The following is a 9,947-nucleotide window of genomic DNA, read 5'->3' as shown; positions in this document are numbered from 1 at the left end:
GTCCATACGCCCTAAGCACATTTGCTATTCACCCCACCCCACTCCCACAGTACTTTTGGTGTATGTCATTGTTCTCTGTTGCTTCCCCTACCATGCTTTATTTCAAAGTCTGTCTTCTCCACGAGATTATGTCCACGAGATTATGGGCTCCTTTGTCCAGGGATCATGTCCACCTACTCTCTTGTATTCGCCTCAGCACTTGGTACAGTGCTCTGCACACTGCAAACCCTCAGTAAGTACCAGTCATTGATTTATTCAGAAGTCAGTGAATAACAGGAACCCCTGCTCACCTTCTCCTGTTCTTACTCCTGAGGGTGTCTCTACTTGGTCTCTGCAACGTCCTGCCCTTCCTCAGTCAATCTATCAGTGTCTTTATTGAGTATATGTGCTATGTGCGGAGCACTGTAGTAAGTGCTTGGGAGAGAACAATACAAGAGAATTAGCCGACATGTTCCCCGTCCGTAACGCCGTTAACAACCTACAGTCTACAGCCTAGTCTCCTCTTTCTGCCCATGGCATGGGCCACTTTCACTGCTACCACTACCAGGATGTCCACACTCCCAAAAGAGAAAATGTATTCCCTTCAGAAGCCGGGGGGGGGGGAAATTCTGCGAATACACACAGTATCTTAGACACCCTAATACATAAGTACTAGCAAATGTTCATATAACCTATTTCTCTTTCCTCCTATCTGTCAATTATTTTAGTGTATTTCCCGCACCAAAATGTCAGCTCTTACAGGGCAGGGATCATTGCCCCTATTGTTCTCTACCAACTGCTTAATGCACGGCTCTGCACACAGTAGGTGCTCAATAAATACTGTAGATTGATTCTTTGATTGGAGTAGTTTATTTCTGCAGCATCAGCACAGATGGATCACTCCACTCTGAGCTATTTGTTCGGGGAGAAGGATGTGTCAGATACACCTTTCAGTGGTTTGAAATAAGATAGGTGGGCCAGATCTGGTCTAACGCCTTGCAACTGGTCACTGGTATCATTAGGAACCCTAGGAAAAGATAAACACATACTTATTACATTTCATTGCAGATTTTTGTTTCAATTTGTGATACGTCTTCACAGATAAATTGAAACATTCTTTCAAATTCAGCAAGCAGCCATAAAGGTGTAAAATTTCATAATAAAAGTTGGGCAGATATCAGTCCTTGCAATATCAAGTTTTCTTTCTTTGGCCAGGAAGAATTACTTTCTCTCACTTGGAGGGAGGGAAAATATCTTTTCAGTTTTGTTTAGTATTCTTGGATGTTAATGAGAAGGGCATATTCAAGGGTTTTACATGTGCCCAATGTTTCCTTTGACCCCAATTTTCAACTCGTTTGAAGGGATAGTTAAATTAGCTCTGGAACTGTTTGAGCAACTGTAAGTTCACTGTGGGCAGGGAATGGGTCTGTTTATTGTTGTACTGTACTCTCCCAAGCACTTAGTAGAGTAGCTTGCACACAGTAGGTGCTCAATAAATTTGACTGCATAAAATGCAACTGAATGAATGAAAGGTTAAGATACTCACTGTATAGATGCTATATAGTATAGTATATAAAGTATATAAAGTATACTATATCGTATAGTGTGTATATATTTGGTAGAAGTATAAAGTATACTATATAGGATAGTGTGTATATATGTATATTATATATACTTTATAGTGAGTGTACCTTAACCTTTCACTCATTTGATCACATTTGATAAACATATCGTATTTGCATATACGTACATACACACACACACACACACACACACATCAAATGCCGTCATTTCCAATTCATAGCGACTTTATGGACATATTTCTACAGAACATCCTGCCTTCTGCCATAATCAGTAACCTTGCTAATGGCTCTTTCCATTATTGTTGTTGTGGTTTCTATCCATCTAGCTGCTAGTCTGCATCTTCCACGTTTCCTTAGACTTGTCCCAGCATTAGCATCTTCTCCAGAGAATTAGTCCTTCAGTCTGAAACCATACTAATCTAAGTCAAGTCATTTGGCCTTCTAAAGAGCACACTGGCTTAATTTGCTCCAGAACCCATTTGTTTATTTTCAGGGCAGTCCATGGTATTCGCAACTCACTAGAGTCGATTTTATGGAAATTTTTTTCCTGATCCAGTGCCATGTTTCTGTACCTACACCCCGCGTGGAGTTGGGAAAATGGATTCCACATTCAGGAGTCCTGTTTTGTCCTTTGCTCTGTGTTAGGGGCTTAAGGAGAGGAGACTCACAACAGGTGTGCCTAAAACCTAATGGGGGAGCATAATGGGGGCAGGGGGAGGGAGATTGGGACAGAACTTTGCAGTTTGAGGGAGGCAGAGAAAGGGGTGTGAGAGGAAAGGTGAAGGGGGACAAAAGAGTCATTTGAGACCAAATCTTACTTCTTTTTTACTCCCCTACACCTTCGTGCTTGAATGAATAACTTACCCTCCCTGCTGGGCCATCTCCTCTCCATCCACTTTCCCCTCCCTTCTCCCCTCCCCAGCCCTCCTCTCCTGTTCACCTCCCACCCTTCCCCTTTCCTCATCCCCCGGCAGTGGAGAAAAAGAATTGCCCAAGATGGAGGAAAAATCAGGCGAGAAAATGCATGAAATGATAGCTTTTCTTTTTTTTTTTAACGGTGTTTGTTAAATGCTTTCTATGGGTCAAGGCACTGTACTAAATATAAGATAATCAGGTTGGCTACAGTCTGTGTCCCTCATGAGGCTCACAGTCTTAATCTGCACTGTACAGATGAGGTAACTGAGGGGCAGCAAAGTTCATTCATTCAGTTGTATTTATTGAGTGCTTACTGTGCGCAGAGCACTGTACTAAGTGCTTGGAAAGTACAATTCAGCAACAGATAGAGACAATCCCTCCCCAACAACGGGCTGACTGTCTAGAAGTTAAGCAATTTGCCCAAGGTCACACAGCAGACAAGTGGTAGAGTGGGTATTTGAACTCGGGTCCTTTTGACTTCTAGGCTGGTGGCCTATCCACCAGTGGGCCATGCTGCTTCTCAATGGATCGAGATGATTTGCATTGAATGCTTCGTTCCCGTATATTTTCTTTAGTTAAAAGTAGATTACCAATTAGGTTAATTGGTAATGCTCTGATATTTTATCTAAACCAGGGATAGTTTATGTACTAGAAAAAGTTCAAACAACTGAACGAAAGTGGGTGACCTAAGAGTCAAAACAGTCTTAGCCCCGCTACCTTTTCTCTGCTCCCTAAGTCCTGCTGGAAGTGTTATTCCCCCAAAGCAGCCTGCAGGAGTTGAGGCTGATTTGGTTTTCCCTTTCTTTATAAGTTTTGTTGTTGTTGTTTCTAGTGGTATTTAAGTGCATATACTGTGTGCCAAGGACTAATCTAAGCTTGGGGTAGCTACTTGATAATGCGGCTAAATACAATGCCTGTTCCACCTGCGGCTCACAGTCTAAACAGGAGGGAGAACAAGGTATTGAATCCACATCTTGCAGTTGAGGGAACTGAGGCTCAGTGACTTGCCCAAGGTCACAGATGGAGACAGGTGGTGGAGCTGGGATTATCAATCAGTGAAGCAGTAGTATTTATTGAGTACTTATTGTGTACAGAGCTTTACTAAGTGTTTAGGAGAATACGATATAATGGAGTTGGCAGACATGTTCTCTGCCCAAAATGAGCTTACAGAATAAAAGTGAATGGAGGTTCTCTGACTCCCAGGGCCATGCCCGTTCTACTAGGCCACGCTCCTTCTTATTGGTTGAATTGTTCCTCATCCCTGTCAGGAGGGTAGACATCACTTCTCAAATTGATTACAGACCAGCAATTGAAAAAATGGGCAGGAAATTCTCCCTTCCCATTATTCCTATCCTGGCTATTCTCATTTGTTGCCCCCTACTCACACCTATACCTACACACACACACACACACACACACACACACACACACGCACACGCACACACACACACACGCACACACAGAGCTCAAGCCCCTGCCTCTACCACCATCCTCCCCATCGCCCACACACCCACACATCCACACACACCTCCTCTCCCTAGTCTAGTCGCCCCTGCCTCGTCTTAGTCTATTTTCATAACTTTCATTCTTTTCCTACGGCTCCAATGTTGTGGATTCTGCCACTAGATTCACACTTGTGGAAGTACAAAAGAACAGAGTTGCTAGGCATGTTCCCCCCATGGGTGGGTGGAGGGCATGGTGGTAGGAATCAGACAATGTCCACAGCTGGAGAGATGGAAGAGGGAGGAATTCAGGGTACAAAATCCAAGACTTATCTGCACCTCCCCAGTAGAAGTACAGCCCACAGGTTTTTTTTGGGTTTTTTAAAAATGGTATTTTGTTAAGCACTTACTATATGTCAGGCACTGTACTAAGTGCTGGGGTAGATATAGGCTGACCCACTGCCCCTATCTCCCCACCCCTACACCTCCCTGAGAAACACCTACTTGCCACTGCCAGCAGGCTACATTCATTTTGGAGTTTTGGGGGGTTTTTTTCTTTTTTTTTTTTAAAATTTTTCAGCTCTGTTTACCATGAGAAAGGTATTTACTAAAGCGCTTAAGTAAGTGCAGAGCACCGTACTTAAGCACTTGAGAGAGTCAGGAGACACATTCCCTGCCTGTCGACCCCAGCACTACAGCACAGTGTGTGGCACATAGAAAACCCTTAATAAATGCCATCATTATTCTTTTTGTAATTCTTCTTCTTCTCCCTCCCTTTCATCCACTAACTTCAGTAGATTTACACAAGAACAGCCAAACTTCAGCTGCTCCCTGGGCAAATATTGGCGGCTGATAAAGAGGCTCAGGGAGGGTTGAGGGTTCAAAGCTCCTGCTGGAGGGAGTAGTGAAGATGGGAGGAAGGGAGACTTCTGGGTGGGGGCGAAAGATGGGGTGGGGTGAAAGAGACGTGCAGGCTCTGTTAAAGCAGCAGCAATAACAGCAGCCGCAAGAGAGGAATAAACATCTGGAATATTTCTCTCCCCTTTGCTTCTCCTCCATCACTTCTGAAGGAGGAAGCTTGGCAGGGCACCGCAGGGCGCAGCCCCCAGTCCGAGAACTTGTGGGAACTCTCCCAGCCCCTGTCCCTGGTGGTGGCCTGACCCAGTGCCGTTATTGCCCCATCCCCCCGCTCCCCCCCACCCTCCCCCCAAGAAACACCCACTTGCCATTGCCAACAGGCCACATTCACTTAAGAGGTTTTTTGTTTTGGAGTTGTTTTTTTCATTTTAAATTTTGCAGCTCTATTTTCAGAATAATAATTCAGTCCTTTGGTAGCTAGTAAGAATCTTTGGGGAGAAATATCAATTCTTTCAGGATGCCAGGGTAGCATGATTGCACAGTGGAAGAGCAATTTATGAAATATTACTCTAATGGAAATAAATATCTTTCCTTTCAGTCAACCTTCCTGGCACTGTGTTGCCACTGTGGTGACCTAACAAAATGCTCCTGGAGTAACCTGAAAGAGGTCTGTCCCCAATTTACTTCCAGAGAGAAATGCATGCACTGGGAGAGCCTGGCCCAGTTTTTTGCCCAGAACCTGTATTCAGTGACATTAAAACTTACGCCATTTTCTTCAGTCTACAGAACAGACCAAGGCAGACACTTGCCAGGAATAGGAAAAACATGAAAATCATCAAAGTCAAAATTAGCAGGAGTTTTAGCTTGTAGTCCTCTTGCTTAGCTGTTGCACTGTCGATTTCACTATGCAAATCAGAGGCTTTGGAGAGAGAAACCATATTTACTTTCAAAAATATTACTCCTTATGAGTAACTTTAGCACATGAAGAAGAAAGGAAATATCATAGTTGGAAACTGTTTTGGGAGCTGGAATTGAGTTTTACAGGACCCAGTGAGGCCACTGTCAATCCATTTGGGCTGAGTGCTCCCAGGGAACACAGCATTGCACAGGAAGACTCTGTGAGCAAGTCTTTCAGAATAGATCAAGGTCTTCACCCCTCCAGACCTTGTCCTGTTGACAGGAAGGGAGTAAACTCTATGTTCAGAAGTACAGAATTTCAGGGCACTGGATTGTCATTTGTTGCACTGAAAGTTTTAAATCATAACTCCGAGAAGCCTGAAAGGGTAAATAATGTTGCCCAAAGTGGCCGTGTTTCTGTCCTTGACACTGACACCGGCACCTCCTGTCATATGAATTTATTCATTCATTCATTCAATAGTATTTATTGAGCGCTTACTATGTGCAGAGCACTGTACTAAGCGCTTGGAATGAACAAGTCGGCAACAGATAGAGACAGTCCCTGCCGTTTGACGGGCTTACAGTCTAATCGGGGGAGACAGACAGACGAGAACAATGGCAATAAATAGAGTCAAGGGGAAGAACATCTCGTATAAACAATGGCAACTAAATAGAATCAAGGCAATGTACAATTCATTAACAAAATAAATAGGGTAATGGAAATATATACAGTTGAGCGGATGAGTACAGTGCTGTGGGGATGGGAAGGGAGAGGTGGAGGAGCAGAGGGAAAGGGGGAAAGGAGGAAAAGAGGGTTTAGCTGCGGAGAGGTAAAGGGGGGGGTGGTAGAGGGAGTAGAGGGAGAAGAGGAGCTCAGTCTGGGAAGGCCTCTTGGAGGAGGTGAGTTTTAAGTAGGGTTTTGAAGAGGGGAAGAGAATCAGTTTGGCGGAGGTGAGGAGGGAGGGCGGGAGGACCGCGGGAGGACGGGCCCAGGGGTCGACGGCAGGGTAGGCGAGAATGAATTCCATGAATTCCATGAATTCCAAATCCAACTTAAGTTAGGAAGTGTGTTAACATTAGACATGAGCAATCTGAGTTGGTTGCTTATTGATTGCTTATTCAACATACACTCTTTGAGGAGCACTGTTTGGTAGTGTGGGCAGTGGTTCAGGAGTTCAAATTACCCAGAGCAGTGTAGATGCTTGGAGGAGTGAGTCTGATGGGTCCCTGTTTCATCCTTAGGGAAGTAGATTAGTTCCATGGTGAGATTCAAGTTTATTTTAAAGAGGGAGGAGTGTCAGATTTGAGGAGAATGTAGACAGTGCAAAGATAGAATCTCAGGGAAACTGGGTGGGGGGCTCCAAACACTGCACATCCTTTCCTTAACACGCCTGAGTGTGTTCAGACTGATGACATCTAGACTGTAAACTCGTTGTGGGCGGGGAACACGTCTGTTATTGTATTGTACTCTCGCAAGCGCTTAGTGCAGTGCTCTGCACACAGTAAGCACTCAATATGATTGACAGGCTGCCTGACATCTAGAAATGCTACAGCCCCAGAGAGGATCATGAGACCAGGAGAAAAATCCCAACCCAGACATAGGTATTACAGGTAGCAAGGGCAGGCATGGTGTGATGGGAAAACATTCCTTTCAGTCATCTGGTTGTGGGCTTCTCCATTTGCTTTTGCACTGAAATAGACATCATGGGTGCATCCTTGGGTAAAGGCATTTGGGAATAAACACTAGTGGAGGAGCAGGGAAAGTGAACTGAGGAAGCGATCCAGGAGTTCGTGTTTGGTAGTGTGAGATGGGGAAAAGGGGTTTTCACTAAGAAGTCTATTTGAAAACCTTTTTTTCTTACATGGTCTTGCTCTGTACACCGCACTTCTGTGGGAAATCTTCCCTTCTGATATGCGTTCCTCTAGCTCTTTGGAACTTTCTTTCAGATCTGTTAAAATAGATACAATTGGCATTGTAATGAACAATAATAAGATTTTTCCCTTGGTTTTCAACATGTAGTCTACATATGCCAGTCTCTCAGAATCTCTTAATGTCAAATCTTAGATGCGTGAGGCAAAATGTCACACAGAACAAATGAAATTAGCATCCACTTGGATCGCCTGGAATGTAACAAATGTACATTGTACTCTCCCAAGGGTTTAATATAGTGCTAATTAGCATCCACTTGGATCTCCTGGAATGTAACAAGTGAACATCGTACTCTCCTAAGGGCTTAATACAGTGCTCTGCACATAGTAAATGCTCAATAAATATGATTGAATGAATGAATGAATGAAAGAATCAATTAATTAGTGAATTAATTAAAGGGGCATTTAGTCCTTCCCTGGAGTCTCTAGGTGGAATGGAACCTTTTTTTTCTTCTTTTTTTAAAATTCCTCAGGTTCTCTGTCCTTTTCTTTCAATTCTGGTTGGGCTGATAAGTGTTGGATTCTCTTATTTCAGCATCAGTTGAATCTATGTACTCAGAACATAACAAGAGAGCTACCACAGATCTTTAGTTGTACCAACTCATTCATTCACTCATTCAGTCATTTATTAAAGCACTTGCTATGTACAGAGCACTGTACTAGGCACTTGGGAAAGAACAGGGCAACAGTAAACAGTGACCATCCCTGTGTATTTTACTTCAGATAAAGCATCCCCAAAAGAGTTCCTATCAAATTTGGTTTATCAATCTATTTTTTAAAAAATAATACAATTTAATGAATAAGCTCTTCTCACTTCAGGAGAAAACCAAATACAGGAGAGGTAAGTTCATATATTAGGAATGCTAAAATTTGTGAATATAATCAACAAAGATGGACATTTATAGGTATTCCTCTCATATAAATTGTTTGACAAATAAGTTATAAACATATGTAAACAATGTGGTGGGGACTGTGGGTCCTTCACTGACATTTTCAGCCGCTCACACCCTTGTACATAAATGGACAACTGTGCTAATGCAAGCAGCAGCAGTAGCAGAAGAGGCAGAGGTGATCTTTGTTGTATCCCCCAACCACAGGCAAAGTTGGATTGGGGCTGCACTGCGGCAGGAGGGATGGGTAGGGGTCCCCCAGCCAGAAAGAGGGAAGGGGAGGGAGTGGGGAAGAGGATTCTTCTGCTTATTTAGTCCGCAAATACGAAAAGCCAGGTGCAGGTCCAGTGGTTTGTAAATTATCTGGAAATGATTTCTCTCAGAAAACTCCAACCCCACTTCAAACCAGACCTATTCCCCTCGGCTCCTTCCCCCCCACCCCAGTTCTCTTCCCGAACCTAGCCTGGCTTCTTCCTGCTGCTTCTGGCCTAGGCTTCTTTCCTTTTCCAATTCCCTCACCCCCACCAGCTCCCCTTCTCTGCTTGGTTCTCTCTCCATCATTCCCAGCCCCAAGGCATACATGCATAGTGTACTGTCCTCTCCTCAATCAGTCAGTCATCAATCAATAGTATTTACTGAAGACCGGCTAATAATAATAGTAATAATGTGTATTATTACTAATGTTATTTATTAATGTGTAATAAGACTGTGAGCCCCACAAGGGACAAGAACTGCACTTAGTACTGTGCCTGGCATATAGTTAAGTGCTTAACAAATAGCATTGTAAAAAGAAAAAGAAAAAAGCATTCCAGATGGCATCTCTGTGTCTAAAGGAAGATGGTGGGTTGAGAAAGAAGAAAGCAGGCAGCAGGCAGCAGCCATAATTCAGCCTTTTGTGTGTGATGCTAAAACAGGGAAAGATTGTTGGAACAGTCCCCCATCCCTTGCCATTATATGATTCAGTGGGGCAAATCCTGTCAGCCTTTATCGGTTCATCAATCAATCGATAATATTTATTGAGTCCTTACTATGGGTAGAGCACTGTCTTAAGCACTTGGGAGGCTGCAATACAACAGAAATAACGGGCACGTTCCCTGTACATAATACGCTCAGGTATTGAATAACACCATCTAGTTCTATCCTGAGAATTCAAGATAGAAATGAATTCACTTTCTCAGGGAAAAAATATCCATGGTTTTCTTATCTTATTAATTATCTTTCTTTTTAGCTGTCACTTTAAAATGTTTGAAGACAAGCCTACCTTTCAAAGTAGTGGTCCTTTCAGTGATTCCTAAGAGAATAAACAGAAATATGTATGTCAGTGATGGAAGATTCATAGTAGGAAATATAGAAAACTAATGGGAATAAAAATCCAAAAGCTGAAGGGAAAATGTTATCACTCTCCAGTGATTCTCTAGCTTTCCTTTTGTTTTTATTTCACAAAGAGTCTAACT

At 43.2% G+C, this 9,947-nt stretch overlaps 1 protein-coding gene across 1 annotated transcript; it reads right to left on the bottom strand.

Moving 5' to 3' along the window:
• Positions 1-833: 833 nt before the first annotated feature.
• Positions 834-9,947, bottom strand: LOC114808662 (equatorin-like). Its single transcript, XM_029056451.1, has 4 exons — positions 9,755-9,947; positions 7,537-7,623; positions 5,543-5,696; positions 834-1,006 (listed from the first exon to the last, which is right to left on the bottom strand). Exons 1-4 carry the CDS (start codon positions 9,828-9,830, stop codon positions 892-894), a joined length of 432 nt encoding a protein of 143 aa, XP_028912284.1. The 5' UTR covers positions 9,831-9,947; the 3' UTR covers positions 834-891.

The sequence above is a fragment of the Ornithorhynchus anatinus genome, chromosome Y2 (assembly GCF_004115215.2).
Source record: "Ornithorhynchus anatinus isolate Pmale09 chromosome Y2, mOrnAna1.pri.v4, whole genome shotgun sequence".
Classification (NCBI taxonomy): domain Eukaryota; kingdom Metazoa; phylum Chordata; class Mammalia; order Monotremata; family Ornithorhynchidae; genus Ornithorhynchus; species Ornithorhynchus anatinus.
The sequence above is the reverse complement of the archived record's forward strand: the minus strand, read 5'-3'. Positions and strand labels throughout refer to the sequence as shown.